Source organism: Scheffersomyces spartinae (assembly GCF_019049425.1).
Source record: "Scheffersomyces spartinae strain ARV_011 chromosome Unknown scaffold_12, whole genome shotgun sequence".
Lineage (NCBI taxonomy): Eukaryota > Fungi > Ascomycota > Pichiomycetes > Serinales > Debaryomycetaceae > Lizanozyma > Lizanozyma spartinae.
In genome coordinates, this window is record NW_025065059.1 from 209084 (window position 1) to 233618 (window position 24535).

General features: G+C 39.3%; 12 protein-coding genes across 12 annotated transcripts; 6 read left to right on the top strand and 6 right to left on the bottom strand.

Annotated features, from left to right (window-relative positions):
* Positions 1–6: 6 nt before the first annotated feature.
* Positions 7–3045, top strand: VPS34 (phosphatidylinositol 3-kinase; the record flags this gene model as incomplete). The annotated part of the gene is made up of 1 exon (XM_043191620.1): positions 7–3045. One exon carries the CDS (start codon positions 7–9, stop codon positions 3043–3045), a length of 3039 nt encoding a protein of 1012 aa, XP_043048927.1.
* A 10-nt stretch (positions 3046–3055) lies between these two features.
* KQ657_000798 (putative dephospho-CoA kinase) lies at positions 3056–3784 on the bottom strand (the record flags this gene model as incomplete). Its single annotated transcript, XM_043191621.1, has 1 exon — positions 3056–3784. One exon carries the CDS (start codon positions 3782–3784, stop codon positions 3056–3058), a length of 729 nt encoding a protein of 242 aa, XP_043048928.1.
* Positions 3785–3996: 212 nt separating this feature from the next.
* Positions 3997–5052, top strand: PAN5 (2-dehydropantoate 2-reductase; the record flags this gene model as incomplete). Its single annotated transcript, XM_043191622.1, has 1 exon — positions 3997–5052. The coding sequence occupies one exon, from the start codon at positions 3997–3999 to the stop codon at positions 5050–5052; it is 1056 nt and encodes a 351-aa protein (XP_043048929.1).
* Positions 5053–5343: 291 nt separating this feature from the next.
* PCL1 (Pcl1p) lies at positions 5344–6348 on the bottom strand (the record flags this gene model as incomplete). Its single annotated transcript, XM_043191623.1, has 1 exon — positions 5344–6348. One exon carries the CDS (start codon positions 6346–6348, stop codon positions 5344–5346), a length of 1005 nt encoding a protein of 334 aa, XP_043048930.1.
* A 1242-nt stretch (positions 6349–7590) lies between these two features.
* Positions 7591–8874, bottom strand: ECM33 (Ecm33p; the record flags this gene model as incomplete). The annotated part of the gene is made up of 1 exon (XM_043191624.1): positions 7591–8874. The coding sequence occupies one exon, from the start codon at positions 8872–8874 to the stop codon at positions 7591–7593; it is 1284 nt and encodes a 427-aa protein (XP_043048931.1).
* A 2724-nt stretch (positions 8875–11598) lies between these two features.
* On the top strand, positions 11599–12831 carry KQ657_000802 (protein-lysine N-methyltransferase; the record flags this gene model as incomplete). Its single annotated transcript, XM_043191625.1, has 1 exon — positions 11599–12831. One exon carries the CDS (start codon positions 11599–11601, stop codon positions 12829–12831), a length of 1233 nt encoding a protein of 410 aa, XP_043048932.1.
* Positions 12832–13435: 604 nt separating this feature from the next.
* On the top strand, positions 13436–15211 carry KQ657_000803 (uncharacterized protein; the record flags this gene model as incomplete). Its single annotated transcript, XM_043191626.1, has 2 exons — positions 13436–13440; positions 13486–15211. 2 exons carry the CDS (start codon positions 13436–13438, stop codon positions 15209–15211), a joined length of 1731 nt encoding a protein of 576 aa, XP_043048933.1.
* Positions 15212–15462: 251 nt separating this feature from the next.
* Positions 15463–15747, top strand: KQ657_000804 (mitochondrial 37S ribosomal protein mS37; the record flags this gene model as incomplete). The annotated part of the gene is made up of 1 exon (XM_043191627.1): positions 15463–15747. The coding sequence occupies one exon, from the start codon at positions 15463–15465 to the stop codon at positions 15745–15747; it is 285 nt and encodes a 94-aa protein (XP_043048934.1).
* A 160-nt stretch (positions 15748–15907) lies between these two features.
* Positions 15908–17098, bottom strand: KQ657_000805 (elongation factor 1-gamma; the record flags this gene model as incomplete). Its single annotated transcript, XM_043191628.1, has 1 exon — positions 15908–17098. The coding sequence occupies one exon, from the start codon at positions 17096–17098 to the stop codon at positions 15908–15910; it is 1191 nt and encodes a 396-aa protein (XP_043048935.1).
* A 1411-nt stretch (positions 17099–18509) lies between these two features.
* On the top strand, positions 18510–21352 carry KQ657_000806 (uncharacterized protein; the record flags this gene model as incomplete). Its single annotated transcript, XM_043191629.1, has 2 exons — positions 18510–18514; positions 18931–21352. 2 exons carry the CDS (start codon positions 18510–18512, stop codon positions 21350–21352), a joined length of 2427 nt encoding a protein of 808 aa, XP_043048936.1.
* A 21-nt stretch (positions 21353–21373) lies between these two features.
* RMS1 (ribosomal lysine N-methyltransferase) lies at positions 21374–22957 on the bottom strand (the record flags this gene model as incomplete). Its single annotated transcript, XM_043191630.1, has 1 exon — positions 21374–22957. The coding sequence occupies one exon, from the start codon at positions 22955–22957 to the stop codon at positions 21374–21376; it is 1584 nt and encodes a 527-aa protein (XP_043048937.1).
* Positions 22958–23308: 351 nt separating this feature from the next.
* BUB3 (Bub3p) lies at positions 23309–24430 on the bottom strand (the record flags this gene model as incomplete). Its single annotated transcript, XM_043191631.1, has 1 exon — positions 23309–24430. One exon carries the CDS (start codon positions 24428–24430, stop codon positions 23309–23311), a length of 1122 nt encoding a protein of 373 aa, XP_043048938.1.
* Positions 24431–24535: the final 105 nt, after the last annotated feature.

Below are 24535 nucleotides of genomic sequence, written 5' to 3' on the forward strand. Positions count from 1 at the left end.
TCAGACATGTATGTAGAAGCGTTTGTGTACGATGGGAAGGGCAATAACCTCATAGCCAACCCGGCACAGACCAAATACGTTGCCTTCAACAACAAGGCCAGGACTTGGAACACCTTCTTGAAGTTATCTGTCGGTTACAATCAGTTAAGCATTGATTCGTATGTGAAGTTTGTCCTCTACGAGTTCCTGAATGCCTCGCCAGTCCCGTTTGGAGTAGGCTACATCTCCTTATACAATAAGTCCTCGTCTACGTTGAGGTTCGGGTCTCAGAAGGTATCTATCTACACCATGGATAATCTCAATGTGGCCCCAACGGTGGAGTATACGGATCCTAAACATCTTAGTGGATTGGAGAAGAGTATCATTGAGTATGAAAACCGCAAGTTTGAACGAGTGACCTGGCTAGACAAAATGAGTCTTTCAATGGTTGAACTGAAGTCCAATGAAGATCAACAGCTCAGTTCTGAAAGTAGTAGTGGGTCTGCTCCTTATTATCTTTATGTTGAGTTCCCGAGCTTTGGCCTTCCGATTGTTTATTCAGATATCAACTATCCTACTCCACAATTGGATGCTCATATGAAAGCCGCAGCAACAGCAGGATCATCTAAACCGATTCAACCTTCAAGAAGCGAAGAAACCAACAACAATAACCATGTCACGAGCTTGATCCTCAATTCCTTGGAAATACCAGTAACTCCAATGAACAAAGTGTATGATCCAGATTTCCAATTGGCAGTGGTTGGTACTGGCACCGATTCGTCCAAAAACTTGGTGATGGACCCAATAGAGTTGAAGTACCATAAACTAGAAAGAAACACCAATAATAACTCTCTTTTAGATAAGGAGTTGAAGCCGTCGCCTAAACTACGAGACCAGTTGCTCAGAATCTTAGCCAAACCTTCAAACGTCGTTCTAACAGACACAGAAAATAACCTAATCTGGAAGTTCAGGTACTATTTTAGTCGGAACAGCACCGACGTGGGCTTGGGAAGCGGAGGGACCAGTAAATCGTTCTTACCCAAATTTTTGAAGGCTATTAACTGGGAAAACGAGTACGAACTTGATCACGTATTTGAAGATATCTTCCCCAATTACTGGAGTGTTGACAGGATTCAAATTGGTGATGCTTTAGAGCTTTTGGGAAGCTATTTTGATCCCTTTAAATTGGCTTCCAATAGTATCACCGGTTCATCAGAAGATGTCATGGCCGGTGCAGCCGAAAATAATGGAAGAGATCAAGAAACAAAGTTTCAAAGGGTATTCAAGCATGTGATATTTCTAAGAAAGTTTGCTGTGGAACGCTTGAGACTTGCAAGCAATGATGAGCTATTGTTGTATTTGTTGCAGCTTGTACAAGCGTTGAAATACGAGGCTCGTATTTATAGTCAACGCATACCCCTGGAATTCCAAATTGCAGACGAGGTTCATAAGGACCAGAACCTTTTGAATTCTCCATTGGTGAAGTTCTTGGTGGACAATTCTGTGGAGAACGAAGCTCTTGGAAATTATTTTTATTGGTACGTTAAAGTGGAACATGAAGATCAGCTTTTGAAAGGAGACCCAAGCACCAGCATTTATTCATTGGTCTTAAACAAGTATATCAAGTCATTGAAGAAACACAGTCAAAAGTTCAAGTTACCCGGTTATAAGAACCTTGAAAGACAGATTTGGTTTATCAAAAAGTTGACAAGAATAGTTGAGCTTCTTAGAGCCACTTTCAAACGCAATGATGCAACGGCTAAGAAGGTTCAGTTCCTTCGTGACTATTTATCTGATTCTTCCAACGATCTCCTAAAGTTTCCTGAACCATTCCCTTTACCATTGGACCCTTCTGTGGTTATCTGTGGATGCTATCCTGAAGAATGTACTGTTTTTAAATCGAGTTTGGCACCTTTAAAGATCACGTTCAAGACCATTGAAAAGCCCGAGTCATCATCTTCGTCGTCTTCTCAAATGATCTTTCGCAAGCGAACAAAACACGGCAAGTACTCGCTAATGTTCAAAATTGGTGATGACCTCAGACAAGACCAATTGGTCATACAGATCATCAACCTAATGGATAACTTGCTTAAAAACGAGAACCTCGATTTAAGGTTAACACCATATAAAATCCTTGCTACCAGTCCTCTGGCCGGACTTATTCAATTTGTGGAGAACGAAACTCTTGATTCTGTGTTGGTCAAGCAGTATCCAGTTTCTGTTGTTAATTTCAACTCTAGCGATATTCCCTCTATTGGTAGTGGTGGTGGTGGTAGGGATACGTTTGCTGGAGAAGAGAGGATATCTTCTAGTAACGGTATCTTGAGTTATCTCAGACTTCATAGTGCAGATAGCAAGCCACTGTTAGAGAGTGATTCGTTGCGTGCGCATCCGGGCATTTCAGCATCTTTAGCTTCCACATCAACTTCAACGTCGACAACAACAACAACAACTGCTACAGCATCTTCTTCATCAACAGGAATTAACAATAATAGTAATAATATTTCAAGTACGGTGGTCCAGGAACATGCCAGCACTTCCAATTTAGGAGTGTCGTCAGCACTCATGGACAATTACGTCAAATCTTGCGCTGGCTATTGTGTCATCACGTACATTCTTGGTGTCGGGGACAGACATTTGGACAACTTGCTTCTTTCTCCCAACGGGAAGTTCTGGCATGCAGACTTTGGGTACATCTTGGGAAGGGACCCCAAACCCTTCCCCCCCTTGATGAAATTGCCTATGCAAGTTATCGATGGGATGGGTGGACTTGAGCATGAAAACTATAACATCTTCAAAAGTTACTGTTTCTTGACATACACCACGCTCAGAAAGAATAGTAACTTGATATTAAACTTGTTTCAATTGATGGTTGATGCCAACATTCCCGATATCAAGGCAGATCCATACAGAGCCGTGGAGAAGGTTCAGGAGAAGTTTGGCTTGGAGATGTCAGAAGAAGAAGCCATCATTCATTTCCAAAACTTGATCTCTGATAGTGTCTCGGCCGTCTTGCCAGTTGTGATAGACAGACTACACAGTTTAGCACAGTACTGGCGAGCATAACCGAACCTACTTACTCAGTCTTAGCCTTAGCACTCTTGAATCTATCGTTGATCCGTCTCAAGATGAAGGTGAATAAAGCCGAAAGCCCTCCTATAGGAGTAACGAGATCCAAAAGAGTAATCCAGAACCCAGGGGTAATGTGACTCACGACTGCATCTATAGAAGCATATAAGTCGTCCAATGACAGCAGGTTATCAATGACAATGTCGGATTTATAGTTTCTTTCCTTCATTGGCATCTGACTGGCAATTCTCTTTTGGGCATCCTCAGCACTTAACTCCTGGTTCCGCTTCAATAACCTCGCCAATTGAGTGTCTTCGTCACAAGCAACAGTCACAACAATTCCACACATCTTATCCAAGCCACTTTCAAACAACAAGGGAACATCCAATACCACCATACGGTTGAATCCCAAGTACGCGTGGAAGATCCCCCAAGCTATGGCTCGCTTAACAGCAGGATGGACTATTCCGTTTAAGATCGCCAATCGCTCACGATTTCCAAACACATATGAACCGAGACTGGTCCGATTCAAGGACTGGTCGGATTCGTTGACAAGATCATCAATTTCACTGCCAAACGCTTCAACTATTTGGTTGTAAGCACGTTTACCTGGTTGTACCACCTCCCGAGCAATTTGGTCGGCATCCACAACAGGAACGCCAAAGTTATCCCGGAGTCGGGCGGAAACAGTCGACTTGCCTGTAGATATTCCTCCTGTTAGTCCCACTATAAGCATGGTTTCAAATGATTAGCCAATAGAAGAAAAAGACGAAGAGCTGCACTGGGTTACATCGTTTCTACTCCACAATTTGGAGATCAATATCTCAAAGTTTTGTTTTTTTGCTCCTGTATATTAACTTCGCACTATTTGATAAATTAGTGATGATGATGGATGATGAAGAATGATGATAATAACTGTTCGTTGTATGTTCTTTTTCCCCAGGTAACATGAGTCGAGTGTATGTATTAGGTGCTGGGAGTATTGGCTCGTTATTTGCACATGAAATAAGTAAATCGTCTGAACTTGTCTTGTTGCTTCGAAATATGGCCAGAGTACACCAGTTTCGAGCCATGAACAACGAACTTAAAGTGATACGACTGAACCTGGCCACTGAAAACATCACATCTATGAAGTCTACAGGGATACTAGCTCAATGCGAAGCTCCACCAGGTATTATTGATAACTTAATAGTATCCACCAAAACATACTCGACGGAACAAGCCATCAGACCATATGTTCCATGTCTTACAGAGAACTCGAACGTGCTTATTCTTCAGAATGGGATGGGAATGGATAAAATATTATCAGAGAATTATTGGCCGGATTTAAGAAAAAGACCTCAGATATACCAAGCCGTGACTACTCATGGTGCTTATAAGGCTAATTTCAATACTGTTCATCACGTGGCACAGGGTCAAGTGTTCTTGTCTAAACCAGAACATAAATCTTTGGTTAGCGAAGAACCCATTAGTCATCCTGAAATGATCCAGGCCCTTTTAAACAATCCTGCTTTGAATGTTCGATATTTACCATACCCTGAGTTTCTACTAAAGCAAATGGAGAAATTGGTTATCAATGCATGTATAAATCCGTTAACTGCATTATTAGATTGTAAGAATGGTGAGCTTTTATATGGATCTCGAGTGTCTACGATTATGCGGAAAGTTATCTCTGAATGTGTTGATGTTTTACTGGCTGAGTATCGGTTTGAATTAAGTGAATCATCTGTGGAGAGTGCTAACTTTTTGGATAAGGATCGTTTACTTGATGTGGTGATTGAGGTATGCAGATTAACCAGCAAGAATAGTTCGTCGATGAGAGAAGATGTTAGAGCTTTAAACAGAACAGAGATTGATTGGTTGAATGGATTTATTGTTAGTAAAGGTATTGAAAGAGGCATTTCAACACCTACAAATTTGCTATTATCCAGTATGGTCAAGAGTAAGTTGAGCATTGAGACTGCATCTGAAAGCAATAGCATCAACTTATCGTATAAGATGTGATAGAAGACAGAACGAAATATTTATAGATCTGCAACTGTGTTCAGATTGGATTAATTTGTACGTATACATACATACACATACATACATACAATTTACACACGTACACGCATACACGCATAGAATTGCTTTTATACATTTGCATGATACACATAATGCAACCTATTTTTTACAATGTTCTATTGAATAAGACCCGTAAATTGAAAAATATCCTAAAAAGTAAAAGAAGAAGTGAAAGTCCCAAAATAACCGTTAGAAAAAAGAATAGCGTATGAAGAATTTAATAGTAAGGAATCAAAAAGATGGTAACGTATTTGAATGGTTGAATCTTGCTCTGATCAGCTTCAACATGTTGTTCAATTGAGCTTCTTCGTTTTGAGCGGTCAATTCTATTCTGGGATCGACATGGTTGTGATCATTCCAAATAGATTTCTTTTGATGTTGAACAGGAGAAGACTCTGAGGAGGAGATTGAGCTGACAGAGCCGTTTCTTCCATGAGAGGTCAAACTAAGAGTAGAAGCCACCGAGGAAGATCTGGAGATATTAGAACGTAAGGAAATAGAAGACGTAGATTGTGGAAGTTGAGGCACCGGGATCAGTGGAGGAGCGTTTGAAGGAGGAGCAACACATGGAGAAGGGTACGCATCTGCAGCTGCGGTAGAAGAAACAGAATCAGCTGCATTAACAGAAGATAAAGATTTCTGTTGCAAATATTGTTGCATGGCGTCTGCTTGTTGTTGCTTCTTTTGCAAGTATTTTCTAACGTTCTCAGAGTTGACAATCTCTTGCTTGATTGGCTCCAAAAACTTGTGAAGGTTCAGACACATGTCGTCGTTGGAGATCTTCAAGTCCCAGTTCAACAAGTGTAGCAATTGTCTTTCCATCAAGTTGATGTCCTTGACGGAGAACAATCCATCAGTGTACTGAGCCCAGTGGATATTCTTTGGACTAGAATCGTTCAAGTTTTTAGCGGCCAAGATTAAACAACTCAAAAGGATTCTGTGTCTTGTACAGGGCAATCCTTGAGCTGTTTTAGGCAACTTCAGCTTCAAGCGGTTCAAGTACACCAAAGTAGCCATTAACGTTCCCGTATAGACATTGGTGTATCTGACCAACTTACTGAGGAAAGTCATTAATGAGGGTAATGGTTTTTCACTATTGTCAGCAGCAGAATAAGTCTTAGACTCTTTACATGGCAACACTTGCAAAGTAGTAACGACTACCTTGTGTAACATTTCCTGGGTTACTGGTTGAGTAACGAAGACCTTCAAGGCTTGAACTTCGATATTGGAAACCATGATAGAGATAGTGTAATTAGTGAATAGTTAAAGTTGACTATAGTTAATATGGTTGTCCTCATAGTGATGATGGGATTCTAGATACCTTTATATTTACAGATTCAATTTTACCAAATATGGATTCCTTCTGGTGTACCTTTCTCACTTACGTGATTCCCGTTGGAAACTCGAAGACGCAAGTAATTACTGGTGTTCATCTGTGACACTTGGAAAACGCGTTTGGACCAAAGGGGGATATTATTTTTAGACGAGACGCGATAGAGAAGAGTGAACACAAATGTGGACCATAAGGGTATAATCTCATTTTGATGTACGTATGTTCATTATATGCAAGTATAGGATATGCATGTATGTATGTATGTATGTATGTATATAGGTAGGTAGGTAAGTATGTATTCTACATAATACCTGCAAAGTACTAGTCTCGTATTATTTTCTTCGGTACTGATACGAGGGCAGTTTGCTACTCGACCAATCCACTACTTCTCTGTACCTTTAGAGGTATTATACTGTACTACGCCACTCTGATATTCTGATATTCTTTTGATACCATTCAGTTTGTCTATTTCAAGAATATGTAGTTGCATTTATCTTAATTTACCGTATATTTTATCACAGACCACTATACATTCGCTGATTACCTCAAATGTCTTTCCCCCGCCCACACAATTATCCATTTTGATCGGAATGCACTCCTGTCACTTACGTGTCGCATTTCTAAGCCATTAAACGGTTTATAATTTATATCCTCATTTGTCATGGGGATCTGCACTTGACATGTGTTTTAGCTGCATGGCTTATAACTTTTTAATTTATGGGTGGCATTCTTTGCTTGAAACGTGTTGCAGAACTGCGCATCTTTAAGGTACGCTTTAGCAATGTCTTGTTGGAAAGTGGCATGTGGTATTTGCGTGTTAAGCAAGATCATCTCTCATTCCCCATTAAGGTAAAATTACATTAAATTCAATTACAGTAATATATAATTATAGTTATTATTAAATGTCATTAGTTTATCAACAGGACTTTTTCGCCTTAATTAGTTTTGAAATTTGGCATCTTGATACTTCACACATTTCTTCTCCATAACACACACAACAACGAAATGAAAGTGATAACGGATAATACTGCAGTAGAAACTGTAGCACTTAAAAAAATAAAATAGTAATAAGTCAACAAATTAATGCATGTGAGTGAAGGAAATGTGCTAGTCTATGTTCATATCATGTCGTTATTGGTATAAACTTAAATCAAAGCAACACCAAAACACATCATGATCATAGACATAAAGAGTCCGGTCAAACCAGCATTGTTGGAAGAACCACTAGACTTCTTGGAGGATGTAGAAGAAGAAGAAGCAGAACCGGAACCTGAAGAGGAAGAATCAGCAGTAGCAGATCCAGAACCAGACTTAGCAGAGGATGAAGAAGTGGATTCAGACTTACCAGCACAGAAGTACTTGTCACCCTTAACAACACCATCAGAGTTCAACTTGTTGAATTCTTTACATGGCAAGTCTCCGTCAGAGTCCAATGAGAAACCACCGGAAACTCTGGTCAATGCAGGTAAAGTACCGTTGTCAAAAGTACCGGTAAAGTTAACAGAACCACCAACGGTAGCCAACTTTTCAAAGTCACCAAAGTCACCCAAGTTAGTGTTGTCTGCAATTTCAAAGGCACCAGCAATGTTCTTCAAAGAGGCAAAGCTAACATCGGTCAACTTGGTGTTGTCATCAATGGTCAAAGCAGCACCTACATTGGTCAACTTGTCCAAAGAAAGCTCCTTCAAGTTCGAAGAAGAAATGGTCAAGGAGCCATTGACGGAGGTCAAATTTGCAGCAGAGATGGAGTTGACAGATTGGAAAACGACATTCTTGGCAGAAGTAAGATAATCCAACTTAACGTCAACACTTTCAGAGTTGAAAGAAACTGACAACAAATCGGTGACGGATTTTAAGCCGGAATCGATCAATTGGATATTACCATTGTTGTTGATGTCAAAGGTCTTTAATTGAAAGACGTTAATACCTTCTAAAGCAGCCAAAGTAGTATCAGAGATAGTGACGGAATCCGCAGTAGTCAACCCACTAGTTAAACCAGTACTGTTAATGGCATTCAAGTGATTCCACAACAAAGTACCAACAGTAGTCAATTGAGCCAAGTTAATGGTTTCCAAAACAGTAGCAGAGATGATTTCAAAGTTACCACTGATCAATTCCAAATCAGGAGCAACAAAGGAGATGATTCTGGTGGCGTTTTTAATGCTCAAGTCACCGAAAATTTGCTTGACTCCGGTAAGATCAACGCTAGAACCCAAATCGGACCCCAGGATGACGATGTTACCAACGGCAGTAGGACAAGCAGCAACTTCTTGAACTTGAGAAGGGACAGTAGCAGTGAAATCACTGAAGCTACAACCTTTAGAAACTGCGGTTGGAGTAGCAGTGGTTAAGGTGGAGTTGTTACCAGTGGCAGCCAAGGCACCAGTAGCCAACAATGCTAATGGAAGAGCAATCTTTTGGAAAAGCATTATTATACAGTATAATTATGTCTGTCTAAATGGAGTTTGCGTAAGCGAAAGACTCCAGTGAATAGTCGAAAGAAATAAAGAGGAGAAGTTTCAATGGGTAAACGATAGTAGTTCCGAAGCTTCCACAGTGAATTGATCTAATTGATTATAAGAATCAAAAATGTATAAAACAGCGATGTGTCAGACAAAACAAGATTAACAGAAAGCGTCGAAGGAAAGAAGAAAAAATTATCCCAAGGGAATAAAGGAATTTCCTTCCAATATTTATAGTCGAACCTGATTGGAAATTACCATAAATTGAACTATCAAAATTGGAAACATGAAAAAATCAAATCACAATATAATCGCTTGCATACAGGGTTTTTGTCAGGTTTGACTGGCATCGATGTATATGTTATTAAGTTGTTGTGCAGGAATACAAAGGGTTTTTGTCTGGTGTTGAAAGGATCGAGTAAAAATTTTAACCACGGATGTTACCATAGAAAACATAAGAATCGAATGAAGAGAACCATACAATGTCTGTTGTGATCTGTAATAAACTTTTATTCACCTGCTGTAGTCTGTAGTAGCTTATTATGTATCTGTTTTGTCTGCTTAGTCGAGGGTTTCAGGGACAGACTTGGATTGGTCTCTTTTAGTGTTTAGAGGTTGCATATATGTTTATTTTTCTGTCGTGATAATTTCTTCACTTAAGTGATATTGCGTCATCCCTTAGCCAGCCTTCGTTTGTCACTCTGATTTATAAAGTCTTGTTCAGTCACACATACCGAACGTACTCCAAATAGAAGGCTAGCTAATTATCTTCCACAAGGTGGCTCTAATTGTTTGTTGTTTTCTTCCATGGCTTGGAACAAAAGAAAGGTAGATCAATAAACTTGATTTGATACAGTATGTTACTTTAGTTGTCTTCTCCGGGATCAGTTCTTCCGTGCGAATATTTGATTTTCACTAAGCACTCACTCCTATACTACAATTCTACATTCTCTTTCAAAGTAACTGCTATGGTTTACACCTAACAGTCACACATTCGTTTGTATTACTGCCTCATGTTATTCCGTCAATGTTTGCGTACCATGTGTCTCCCCCTTTTTTTTTGTCTCCGGTAATATTCCAGCCTATTGCGAACTCCTCTTTTTTTCGTGGCACTTATTATAGCAGTATCGTTGCAAACTGAAGGCGTATATAATAAATGTAAAGCTTACATCCGCTTATTCGTTGTTGTAATGATCAGTGTACCCTTTCAAGAAGCTACTAACAAGAGTCTGACGTTCGACGTCTTCAATTGGTCACACGGCCAACTTAAATGTTCTGCTTGTTCTTTAAGCGCATTAGGAAAATGTCTTTCTTTTGTCTGCGCATTTTCAACAGCCACACATAATACAGTTTATGCCCACGAAAAAGAAATGGTTTGAGCCTCATCAGCTTTTGGTCTTCCAACACTTAATTGTTACTTGCTTTGAAGCCTCTTTTCATGTTACGGGAGATGGGAAAGTACTTTCATAGCCGAACAATATTGTGTCACCAAACTTAATCAGCTTTATCAAAACTCTAACTCGGGGACTGCACTTCATTATCTTACCCAAATAGGAAACCATATGGATGGTATTTCTTTCCATACTGTATATAAGACACCAAGCTCAATAGGATTTCAGCACGTCCAGTAAATGGTTGACAAACACATACTTTAATTATCGCCACCGCCATGTAACATAAGCTGAGAAATTGTTGTTTGAAAATAAAATTTGACTTTAATCTGACCAAGTACAGTATTTTATAAAAGAAATATGGAATGTAACAACGTTATGTCTGACTGCTAGAGTTTCCAACCAATTATGCAGTTGACATTTTTTGATGGGGTGATTTTGTGTAACTCGTTGAAATGTCTGTTTAGGATATTCTATTGGTCTGAAATTCTTTGATGCTAAATTTAGCAACATTTTAAGCAGAGGAATACACTATTCAGTTATTGTCCTGCATACCAGATCTGTTGATTGGTAGGTCTGCCTTATTACAATTCTATCATCTGAACGTGAGACACTTTGGGTGATCCCTCCACTTCTAAACGCTTCTACTAATGTCTGGTCAGTTACGTCGAATAGAAGATTTTCGTAACAGCAAGTAAGGATGTGTTACATGTTGCCTTAAATGCGCAATGTTTTGAATATACCATTTCGAGCGCGACATCTTCCCGACATTTCTTACACTCATGAAAACCCCCAAACGAGTGATTATCTCAAAACGTTGACGACATCCATGAATATTATTATTGTTTCAGTTAAATCAAACTCGGAGTATTATAAGTCTTTGGAGAGTGCTTGATTACTCGTTTGTCTGATTTATTGTGCATTGAAGCAACTTTTTGGAACTTTTGTTTTGGAAATTCAAAAAGTGTCAGTTACTTGATTTCCCCAGAGAGTTAGAGCATTTCCTATTATATATCAGCACTAACCTAAAGGCATTGCTTGGCTTACCGCGATCAGACACAAGTAACAAAAGTCAGAAATTATTAATTCATCTTAATGTCCTCCGAGCTTATCTCTTTTTAGCTCCAGTTGATGAAGGCTGTATTTGTACCAAATACTCTGACGTCCTCCGTAAGAGCTTTTAAATTACATCACGTGACCATACTACCCATTTAGGCAACTTGTACTTAATGTGATCCACGCTTTAAATTACACTAAAGAGCCAATTAGCTGAGCTAAATGCTGAAAGTTAGTTGTTGAAATGTCATTGGAAAGCCTTATTCTGTGGATAGAAGATGCCAATGGATCAGCTATATCATGTGGTTTACAAGTCAAAGAAGATCCTGCTACAGGAAGAGGTATTTATATAGGATCTGATTTCCTGAAGTCATCACTCAATCAACCGCTCATCACCATCCCTCATGGGTTATTAGTTAATAGACATACGGTATTACAAACTATAACTAAGAATAGTGACGATAAAAGTTGTCCTGAAAATGAAATATATGCTTCCCACTCTAAGGATTGGTGGAATAGTCTTTCTTCTGTGAGAATGGTTCTGACATTTCTTCTTGTGGAGAAAGCCAAAGGTCCCAACTCCTTTTATGCTCCATTCATTGATATGTTACCTGATATAAAGGATTTTGAGCTTTCACCGCTATTCTGGCATATTCAGAATGAACAGGAGCTGATAAAATCACTTCCTTCACAAACAGCAGTTTTAACATCAAAGATAATAAAACGGTTCGAAGAGGATTTTGAATTCACATTGACCAACTTCAAGTTCCAACCCGAAAAAATCCTGAAATTAGAGTACTTTTGGGCCTGGATGTCCATAAACTCTCGTTGTCTTTATATGAATCTCGATGACCGAATTCATGCTAATAACTGGACTCTTTGTCCGTTTGTTGATTTCATTAACCATTCTCCATCTGAATCATGTACCAATAGAGTTGATCCTGTCAAGGGATTCCAGGTCATCGTTCCCAATGGATTTCTGGTAATGCCAGAAGATCAAATCTTTTTCAATTATGGCCCCCATCTGAATGACTTTCTATTGGTTGAATACGGCTTTACCTCTTTACTGAATAAGTGGAATGACTTACACTTAGATTCTGCCATTTTACCCTTGATAAGTCCGGAGCAAGTGGAGTTTCTTAAAGAAAATGACTACTACGAAAATTACACCATAGACTCCAATGGAGAATTGTCCTTTCGTACTCAAGTGGTATTTGCACTTGTGAGTCAGGGCGATTGGCATACCAACACTGGGAAACGGAAGCTCAGCTTGTTCATGCAAGGGTATACGGAGTTTTCACAGTTCAATGTGAAGCCCATAGTTAAAAAGGTATTGGGGAAAGTGAGAAATGATATCAAGCATAAGATAAGATGGAGACAAGATTCTGATGCTCGTAAAAGGGTTATTGGAGAATTGTGTACACAAATGGACCATATAGCCTCAATAACACTTACAGCAATAGAGCTTGAACAATGAAATGGAACCGGCTTTCGCAGCCAGTACGCTATGATTATCTCAGTACTGGTCAAACTGGGCAGCCCATGACTTTAAAACATGAGAAACCACATAGTGCTACTACTTTTAGGAGAAGACGCTTGATTACGTCCATGATAGTCATGTCTCAAGCTTGAACCGTGAGAGATCTGACTTTGTCAAATGAACGACAGACGATACCCAAGGGCTTTAAATTGGACTTTTCTCAAATAGAAACTTATAGAAACAGACGTGTTGATGAAAAATATACAAAGTAGTGTTCACCATTTTACTAGCGTAGCTTTGTTTGTACTTGTGCCAGTCCTTCGCTTTGACTCAAGCTTACATAAGTGGGTACCAGTTGGGTCCAAAGCCGAAATCATATCTCTTCGTTCATGGAGCAGTCGCACTATATGGTTTATCCACGACCAAATTCAATAATTGCACACTACAAAATTGTGGATGACAGGGAGTAGGAGATCCCATACTTGTCTTCTCTTATCTCCACCTCTTCAAGCATATTAATAGACCGTTTACAAGTGGCGAGTATTGTGAACTGTTTTTCATAGTAGACGACTTTTAATACCCGCAGAAACTGCGCTTGATTATGTTGTGCAAAGCGTGGTCGCCGATATACAAAGGAAGTGGCCAACACAGTCGACTTTTAAGCTCTGGTGTTAGGCTATGGAAAGATGAAAAGTCCAAGCAGTTGCTCCTGGATCTTGGTGTCTCGTTGCAGCAGGGGAATATCCGGTCTGAGGCCCCTAAGAAGAATGATGATGCAAAGTCTACCAAGTCAAAAGATGATAAGGTTAATCAAAGTCAAGATCTGAGTCAGAGTCAAAATTTGAATCAAAATCTGAAACCATCTATTAAGAAGACCGGCCCAGATAAGGAACAAATTCTACTCAACGAAAGAGAGAACCACATGAAAAATGTTAAGGAGTTGTATGATTCCATTAGTCATATGTCCAATAATGACTTTATAATCCAGCATAATTTTGACAATAGTCCAGTTTTCAACTCGTTTGACTCGGAACATTTCTTAGATCGAAAAAGGTTATTGAAGTCAATACCAGATGAAATAGACATATTTAACACACCTATGGACACAATAGAAAGAACCTACAAGAGTTTGGCCCAGTTAGATGATGATAAAAGTTTACATGTGAAATATTATAAGAGATATTTAAAGAAATATGATGATCAAATTTTGAATTTACATCAAGATTTCAATGGTATAACCACCAAATTTAAGATGTTGAGAAGAAACGAATTAATACGGTTGAATTTATCTAGAGACGCATTCATGTTTAAAGAGAACTTTTTTAAGCATGATTACAATGTTGTTGGCTTTGACAGATCTATATCTGGAATGCCGTTATACCAAGATCGGAATAAGGTGGCTAAGGATGCTTATCCTACTGAATTCATAGAGGATCTTCAAAGTGGGACCACGAAGATTCAAGTGCATAAGAGAGATTTGGATTTTCTTGAGTTAGATGAGCTGACTGCTAATATTGACCCAAAGCGAATGAAAGAGTATGGTAGTGGGATCACAATGCATAGTTCCAACTCAGGAGGCTCCAGTAAGCAATTCAATCTTGATAATACCTCCAATAGTATGGGAGAATTTGATGAAGTATTCAACAATATTATGCAAGATAACGAGAAACAAGTACCCAAGAATGCTATTTCCTTGAAGTCAATTAAAGATTATAGAGTATTGGATTTTAGAACCGATATTCTGTTAAGAATTGAAAATGAAATAACCTTTTTAAGAAAGTCCCTACAAAATGAAATTGAATTATTTATGAAAGCAAATAACCAAGGAAGTCCAAGGTTACTTTTATATGGACATCAAGATTTATTAACCAATCAATATAAGCTCTGTGAATACAGTTCATCGAGAGCTCAACGGAATTCTATTTTAATTATCAATTATTCGTTTAAAGATTTTGGATTGTTACCCAACTACACTTACTTGATCAACTCAATCAAAAGGAGACATAATTTGAAGAGACATTTATTCAAGTTATTCTTGATTAATGTGGAAGATCAGGTTGACACTTTAATTCGAATCAAGTATATTCGAGATCGAGATATGCGGAAATTCATGAAGACACTTTCAAGGAATATTAACCAAATCATCAAGTTTAAGTTGATGAAGTTATTTGAGACATTTAAGCCTTCAAGACTCAATCCGTTACATAACTATGGTGGGAAAATGATATATGATGCATATATTTTCAAGCCTTATAAGAATAATTCATTTAAAAGAATTTATTGGGTTAAACATTCAATTCGTCGCTCAAATGATCTCAATAAGAAGTCAAACTTGATTGTTAATTGGAAGAGTTTGGATTCTATATCTGATAGGTGAGGCTGGATCTTACTAAAGTTGAATAGCTATGGATATGAATACAGTACAGTGTATACAGTGTATACAGTGTATACAGTGTATACAGTGTAGACTATAGTGTGTCGTAGTAAGCTGAGGTACACAACTTTGTTCAAAGTGCGGGTAACCCCCTGTTGAAGTGCGAGTGGAAAAATTTTAACTACAACATGAACCACTTTATTGATAGTACAGCTGTTTCAGCTCATCAAATCCTTGATCCAGTCCTATACACAATGGCATACAAAAAGGTAGCACAGAGCACTAAGCTTCCTCCACTTCCAAAGTTGAAGGTGCGGAGAGCGCTTATTCAACAAGAAAATAACAAGTGCATAGTGATGATGTCTACGTTATTAAACTGTTGGGCCGCCAACGGTGAAGGAGCACTAACGTGTAAGGGGTTTGAAGACGAGTTCAAGATATGTATGGATAGCTATAAGGGAGCTAAGCCAAAGGTCAGTTCTATTAACTATCATGCTGCCAGATTATACCCCAAGTTGAGAGGACCACGGAACGATTAAGCACGAGTCAAGGACCTCGGATCAGATGAAGACCGTGGATTGGGGGTACATATAATATCATTGTAAATAGTTGAATATATTAAAGATTGAAGAGCATTAACATACGGTGCTTAATACAAGAAGGTTAATATTATTATAAACTATCTAGTGGCTTATTTGCTTATTTGAAGACCTTACCGTCAGCGATTTCCTTCTTTTCACCGTTCACAGTAACTGGTTCATCCCAAGCAAACATGTTTTCAATGAACTTCTTGTCTTCTTCGTTTTCAGGGTTCAACTTGGTGTAGTTGTAAGTATCCCAATCAGGAGCAACGTCGAAGGCTGGAGCGTATTCTTGACCTCTGACCAAGAAGGCACCAGTGATACCGTTGTCATTGTCAACACCGTACACAACTAAACAACCAAACAAGTACTTGGTGGAAGCAGATAATCTGGCAAAGAAACCACCAATTTGATTGTTGGTCATAAAGGTCTTTTCCAATTCCTCATTGTACTTGTAGTCAAGCTTCCACAAAGACCATTCTTCAGGGTTCCATTGGTTTTCCCAGAACCATGGGATGGCTTTTGGTCTGGTGTCTTCGTTAGAGTACACTCTCTTCCAGTTATCCAAAGGATTGGCAGCCTTACCCAACAATTCCAATGGATGCTTTGGCTTCTTTTCTTCAACTGGAGCATCGTCAGCTGGAGCAGCCTTAGGAGCAGCGGCTTCCTTCTTTGGAGCAGCTTCCTTCTTTTCCTTCTTTGGAGGTTGGAAGGCCAATGGTTCAGCAGCAACAGTGAATTGAGCATCACCAAAGAAAGCATTCTTGTAGACAGTCAAAAACCATCTGTAGACGTTAGGGTACTTCTTGGTGAATGGCTTGGCACCAACAGTGGCATAGATAACGGCAAAGTGGTGAGCATTAATTAAATCAGCAATGGAAATACGTTCACCAACTAAGTAAGTGTAGTTGGCCAATCTGGCTTCGAGCAAAGCAGTGAACTTTTCAAGGTTGGCAATACCTTCGTCGAAAGATCTCTTGTTGTATGGCTTCATACCCTTGGCCATCATGACAGGGTAAATGTAACTTGGCAAGATTTCGTTGTTAGCCCACAAAACGTACTTCAAGATTTGAGAGTATTCAAATGGGTTCTTACCCAACAACTTGTTGTCAGGAACAAGAGACAATAAGTACATCAAAATGGCAACAGTTTCACACATCTTTTCACCCTTGGCACTGACCAAGACTGGCAACTTCTTGACAGGGAAGTCAACAGGGAAGGACTCGTAGAGTTCACTGGAGACTTTGATGTCAAGTTTGAAGTGCTTGACAAATGTCACCAAGAATTGACTTCTTGGTGACACGGACATAACGTATAAAGTGTCAGTCATTGTGGGATCTAGGACTTATGAGGGTAAAGCTGAACAATAAGAAAGAAGAGTGGACATTTTCAAATTTTTCACTATAAAATTTTTGACATTATTAAATACGATGGGGTACGATGGGAAACCGTGCCCCTCGGTCAGCGATGTGTCGCATGCATATGTAAGTTTACGACAAAAACCACCACTCTGTGCGGGAAAGCGAATGTTTCAAGAAGGACACTTCAATGATTAGTTGCAGGATATGTGTACCATTTATGTTTGGTTATAATCCTATACCATCATTGGCGGATTTCTTTTTGGAAGGGGGTACTTTGAAAAATAGATTTAATGTGGTCCACTTATACTGGAATCATTGACACTTTAAAGTTCAAAGAATGTTACGTTGTTTCAAAAAAAGGTCGTGTCAAACCGATATGCAACCTTTCATATTTTAAAAGTAACAAGTGAGATTCACACACAAGAATTTATTTGGATCCAGCCCTTCAAGAAGGGCAAGGTTGTGCACTGATTATAGGTCAGTCTGACTTTCGTGTATACACGACGCAGTCGTAATCGTTCCACCGTTGAATTAAACAATATAAGGTCTATATCAGGTAGAGCAAATAATAACGTTTGCTCTCAACCCTTTTCACTGAAAAGAAAAAAGGTACTGTGCTCTCCATCTCCACTTTGATTCTTTTTCTATGGAGCAGCCACAATTTCACTCCAGAATTATAGAATGGCATAAAAATTTTGAGGGGCATATGTGGTCACCACCTTTGTTGCAGTGTAAATTTGCTGGTGACTGGTCAAGCCATTTGAAGCAAGAAACTTATTGGAAATAAACGTTTAAACACGGTCCTAATCATTGAGACAATTGTTTTTCAAAGAGAAATATTCCCACTTTAGTTGGTTATATAAGAACCCTTGATATTCAGTCCTAAACGTTCCTAATATGCATGTATATATCTGTATCTACAAGAGAGTATCAAATTCTTTTTTCTCTACTGGCTCGTATTTTTCTTGAAGTGGAATCGCTAGTTTCATACCCCACGGCTTTGCATTGCATCGTAATTCTCAAAGAATTTAGTGAATCACGCATAGAACAATCTCAAACGCAGGAAACGTTTGACTAACTTTTATCACAGCAAGTCTCAATATAAAGATTGCCGCTTTTCTTTTTTAAGATACAGTTTCTTAGGTTCTGTTATCTTTCCAGTGACTGATACTTTCTTCGAAAGTGTATCGTATATAACCTTTGTGGTTTCCCACTACCTGTTTGTCACCCTTTGCAATTAATAACCTCAACATAAATAGCTGGCCCTATCCTTTAACTCTCATGGAAATTAAAACCTTAAGCATTGTGTTTCCATTCAAATTTACCACTTTAGGTCTGTTTTACTTTGTGGATTTCAGAATGCTGTATATGTGATGAAACTGATCATAAGTTTATTTCTACTAGGGTGTTTACTAGGGTTTGTTAGCGGAGTATTTCTCGTAGTGGAACCTTGCAACGTTCCAAGAGAAGGGGTTAAGTTAAATTCTTTTATTATTGACGCTGCGCTCGACGAGCAGAATCACATTCTTAAGTTCCTTATTAACACTGAGGTCCTCAGGGAACAAGGAGCATTGAATAATTCTGATAGAAATAGCATGAAGACAGACGACGAAACCAGTCCTTTGATAACAGACGTCAATGATACCACAAACAGATTTACGACACTTCATGCGGTAGTAAAAGTTAAAGGTGAGATAATAGCGAATGAAAATTTACGATTTTGCGACATGGTAATGGTTAAGAACATTTCTAATTTTGGACTGGTACTTTCGCAGTATAGAAGTGAAACTGCTGCAAAAGAAGAAACCATAGCTGCCAAAAATGCAGAAAGTCAAGATGCGTCTCGTATATCTCATCTGTCAAGGTCTTCATTACTACATCACTCTGACTATGCTGTTTCAAGTAGTTCTAATATCAACTTTGCTAGTAGTAATTCCACTATTGAAGCATTGTTTGATAATAAAAACAGTCTTAGAAGATGTCCATTGTACCACCAAGATTCTATAATGTTTTATTACGAGGTGAAAATTCCACCGAAATATCGTAGAAGCTTAGGTTCATTTAAAGCTACTTTTTCTGTAACTTCCAACAACGAACTGTCTGACACCCTTGGCTGCTATAGTGTGCTTGTTACCCCAGTTAGATTCAAACAAATGAAAAGAGCAATTGAGATAACCGCATTGACGTTGTTGGTATTTGCAACTGCATTTAACGGGATCACTATAACATTTTCATATGCCCAAGAATCAGCCAATCCTTTCCTTCACCTTGCGTCAAGTATGTGTAACAAAGAATTGCTCTCTCATTTGGATGCTACGGCATCACTGGCCATTCAGTACTTTCAATATGCTTACTTTTTAGGCTGTTTGGGACTCAGTTATCCTGGCTTCTATCAACAGTTGATGCTGCAGTTCAGAGGAGCTTGTCTTGTATGGGTGCCTATTTTCGGAGATAATGCCTTTGATGACAATTATCATAGTCAAGACCATGTCTACCTATCTTTCGATAAAGGCGGGCTCAATGTATTGAAGTATTACAGCTCCTTGGGATCATTTCGATATTTCTGGATAAACTTCATTATCCTATATTGCAGCGTCTGTTTGGGCATCGTATCCTTTCAGCAAATCATGCTATTCATTGTGAAGAGGGCACGGATGTTTGATGCCAGAAGAAGAGAAATCACCACACCCAACTTCAGATTGATATCAAAAAATAACGTCTATTTCATAGTGGGTCAAGTGTTGAACATTGTATATAATACGTTTGCATTCCCCCTATTGGTTGTGACATTGTTTGTAATATACAACTCTGCATCCTTCTCTGGCGACTCCTATGCTCGGTATAATCTTAATGGTAACCAGAAAGCTGCTTTCAACCCTTATGTTCCTTATGCTGCGTTACGGGTTCCCTGGCAATGCTACGAATACGGAACGGGCATCTTTAATGCCATGACTTCATTAAATAAGGGAAAAGTTGAAGCGTATGCTCTGTTTCCCAAAGTTAACATTACCCTCGGTTCTATAGTCCTTGCTCTCTGGCTAATGGGCTTACTCTGGGGTTATTTGAGCATTAAAGTTAAGTTTAGGAGATGGTCAGTTCGAATCTTGGATTCTCCCTCCAAACTCTTCACTAGCATCAAAACTATCTTGTTGTGGGGGTTTGCTTACTACAATTTGAAGCCATCTAAGGTCTACTTTGTGGGTATTGATCTTATTAAACTATTCTCGGAGCTGATCATCATTGGGCTCCTCCAAGACAATGGGTTGGCTCAAGTGAGTTGTATTATCGTAATTGAAGTGGTTTATTTCTTGCTTATCTTACTTTGCAGGCCGTATTGTGTCCCCATGGCACTTGGAACCATGAGATTGTGGCTTCCCATTGCCCGAATATTAGATATCTTCCTTTGCATACCGTTTATTACGATTGTTAATAGTTCTGAACCAGTTAAGGCCAATTTCGCCTACCTTCAATTGTTCTTGCACTGTTTTGTTGCTGTCTACTTCATGTTCCGCTTGTCTTCTTCCATGTGGATCGCCATCAAGCCGTTTTTGGAGAGGAAATTCCATTCAAAGGCTCCCGGTCCAAGTAAACCGACCCTGGATGAGTACGAAGAGGAGTATGAGTTCCATCCAGTGGTCAGATCCAATAGCATAAAGCAAAAGAAGGCTCCTCCGAGCGTTCACTCAAAGCATGTGCTCCAGGTGCCGACTAAACTCTCACCAATCAATTCAGAGGATGAGGGTGAGCAAACGGAAGAAGATAATGATAACGTCGCTGAAGATGATTACTACTATCGACAAAACGGTGCCAACTACTTGAAGAAATTACTGCTAACGTCGCTTGACTCCGAAAAGCAGCCCACTAATGGCGACGAAGCGGTTGGAAGCATTCTCACGGAGCTAAGCACCAACATAAGTGTCTACGATCTTGAAGAAGAACAATCCAGGCACCGACTTCGAACAAACAACTACTCCTTCAGAGAGAGCGACCTCATCTACAACACATACATCAACGATGAAAACGTTGACTTGGAGATTAGACAATTATGGAACACAAGAATGTGCAGACTATCAGACAAGGAGCTGAAGCTGCACCGGAAAAATACCAGCGTTGATCCTAGCCAGACCCATGGCCCAAAGAGCAATCCGTCCTTCGAAGTGTGCCGACCTAAACCGCTTATCGTCAAGTCTACTAGGACGTGAACAAGTAGGTGCTAATTGATGCTATTTCTTTTCGACCTTCTTTCTCTTGGAAGATTGAGTTTCTTTGGCTTGCATGGCTCTCTTATTGATGTTTCTAATGAGTTTACCATCGTCAATAAGTTCATAGTCCTTATAAACCACGTCAGTATCAAGACATTTACGTAACGATTGACGTTCGGAGTGAAGAACAACTCTAGCCATTTGGCTTCTATTCAAACCTCGATCTACTTCGACGGCCTCTTCCTGAGGATATTGGGCAATCCTCTGCTCAAGAATAGCCTTGTAGTTCTTTAGGTAGTCTTTGGTCAACTTGTGCGACTCAATCAACTGATAGCATTTATGGTAGCACCTTTTGATAGTGGAATGCACTTCAGTTTTGGTCATCTTCCGGAATGGAGTATCCTTATTGATGGCTACTAGTATGGTGAGTATCTGAATCAAGAACGTAAGCTCCATAATCACCTCTTGATTAGAATAGCAGTCATAAGACTCCACAATCAAGTCTGTGGGTTCTTCGTCATCATCTTGTTGTTCATCATCATGAATAGTAGAAAGGATCTCAAGAAGAGTATCAAGTGGAGGTTTGGACTTCAATTGTTTATTGAAATACTCCTTCACTGTGGAAAGAGGCACTTCCCCAAAGTCATAAGCCGAACTATCGTACTCAACATATCCATACCTTCTGAGGATCTCACTATTAGGATGATTAGAATAGGTGTTGTAGATCTGATCTCCTTTCTTTATTGCTTTGGTAGCCTTCATCACTAGCATGCTTCCCTCATAGGATAAGCTGGCGTTATGCAAATGAGTGTCGGCGTTTAACGTATCCGCTAAAGGTACCATAGACTTAAGGTACGAATCATTTGACACAGGGTTGGCAATAAGTTCTTCAACTTTTTCATCTCCACTAGCATGCTCCTCTTCTCCCACATCATGCTCATCTTCTCCCACATAATGATCCTCTCCTTCTTCCTCTTCATCTTCGTTGGAATCCTCCTCTTCTTCGTGATCCTCTTCCTCATTTTGCTCGTCTTCTTCAACATCGAACGAATATGACATGATTATAGCGCCAACCTCGTAAAAGTCCTTTTTCGTAAATGATCTGAACTCTGGAATATCCCATGACATAACAAGACCATCAAAAAGATCCTGATAAAGCTTATCTGTTGCATCTTTCCCAATTCTCTCTACTACTAATGACGGCTTTAAGGTTTCTATCTCCGAATCTGTCCAGAACATTAATTGGTTGGAGGATTTCTCGATTTCACCTCTTATAGGAAGTACTTCAAAGTACGGTCTCCATTGTGAGTCTGGCTTCCTTAATTCATACGCCAAAACTACCATCAACGCCTCCCATTGGCCCAACTCATACAACTCATTGTGTTTTTCAGGATGGTCTGCTTTGAATGAGCAGTTGCTCAAGCTGAAGACAACTGTTCTTGGAATCAGAAAAAGAAGCTCATTTTCAGAAATTGGTGCAGTAGCCACTAAACCACGACCTTGGTTCTCAGATCTAAGATCTGACACTACTACACTTTCGGAGATTGCTACTCCTGACCTCTGGAGCCATTGTACAAAGTTATTAGAGGCTGCTTCGAATGACATGGCCGTGAAGAGTTGATGCGATGCGTGAAAATCGAGTGCCATACAACAAAGATATATCGGAAAAACTATACGAAGTGAGAACATACACATGCGTACATACGCGAGTATGCATTATTTACACACATGCAAGATGATCGTAAAAGTAAACACCAGCATTGAAATACAATCAAATGTAGGGATATACGAATGTAAGTATTTAACGAAGGTATGCCGTGCGTGAGAGATATGAGGATGTATACGAACACCGCGTTAATTTCTTTATTCAACTATACACTCAGTTAATGACATGCCATAGATAAATTTCCATTTAATAAATATTAATGTGCTTCTCGTAACAATAATCAATTGCAATCAGGCCGCACATTCATCAGGTACCAATTGTCTGATAAAGACCCGAGATGGAACTTGCTGCAATAAAGGGACGTCTAACGACTTAAAGTTTTTATAGCCATCATCACTTGTCCCCACAGCTAACATTGAGTCATCACTCGCTAATGCAAGCTTAACAACACTCTGTACTGCTTTATCCAAATGAGAGTCATCTTCATCAGAATGTGGTGTGAATGTATTGAAAAACTTTGGGTACATTCTGATTCGCTTCTTCTTATTCAAGTTCCAAAGACACACGCAACCGTCAGACCCACCAGTAAATAAAGTGTTATGCAGAGAATTCGTTGCTAGAGCATTGACGGGATAAACCGTATCAATTCCAGTAACCTTATCTTTAGCTCTATGGCATTTAAATGTAAACCGTTTAGATTGCTGGATTTCAGGGTTTTTATCAAAATATTCTAAGGATACCCGTCCATCAATTGTTGATAATGCAAACCCTTCGTCCGTTGTATGTGAGAGAGAAATCAAGTCACGTACCTGATGATTAAGTCCCAATTGTCTTGTTTCCACAGGATTATCAAAATTTCGCAAGTCATAAATGTCAATATCACTTCCCTTACGTTGCACTATCAACAAGGTTTTGCTGATGTCCATGTTTTGAATTTTAGAATTAGTGGTAGTATCTGCTTGTTTGTGGAATATGCGTTGACATGTTCTTACATCCACAGCTCTCAAATCTCCATTGAATGAACCAGCAATAAGTCTATTCTGCTGTTGATCAAAGCACACCTTCTTAATCCCCACATCTAAATGTTTACCTACTCCTTCGGAAGCCAGTTCCTCGAAAACATCTACAACATTGAAGTCGCTATTCTCGTAGTCCAATTGGTAAATCCCACCATCAAGACCGCCTAGAAAAGTACTGTTGCCATTGGCAAAACATACACTAAGCATAGGAACTTTGGCCCTGTACTCTTCGCTTTTCATATTATTACTTGTGCTTACACCACCCCCGAGATCGTGCACTAGGACTCTATAGTCCCACGAGGTTGTCACCAACCAGTTCTGTCGAGGACTGAATGTCAAGTCTGCAATGACATCAAGATCCTTGGGTGTTTGTAGTTCCGTAAACTCGTACATTGCGATGAAGGACAAGAAAAGAAGCATGCAATCTGGTAATAACTTTGAAGTCATTCGATCATTTGAAAATTATGTGGGGTATGTTAATGGTAGCACCGACGTAGG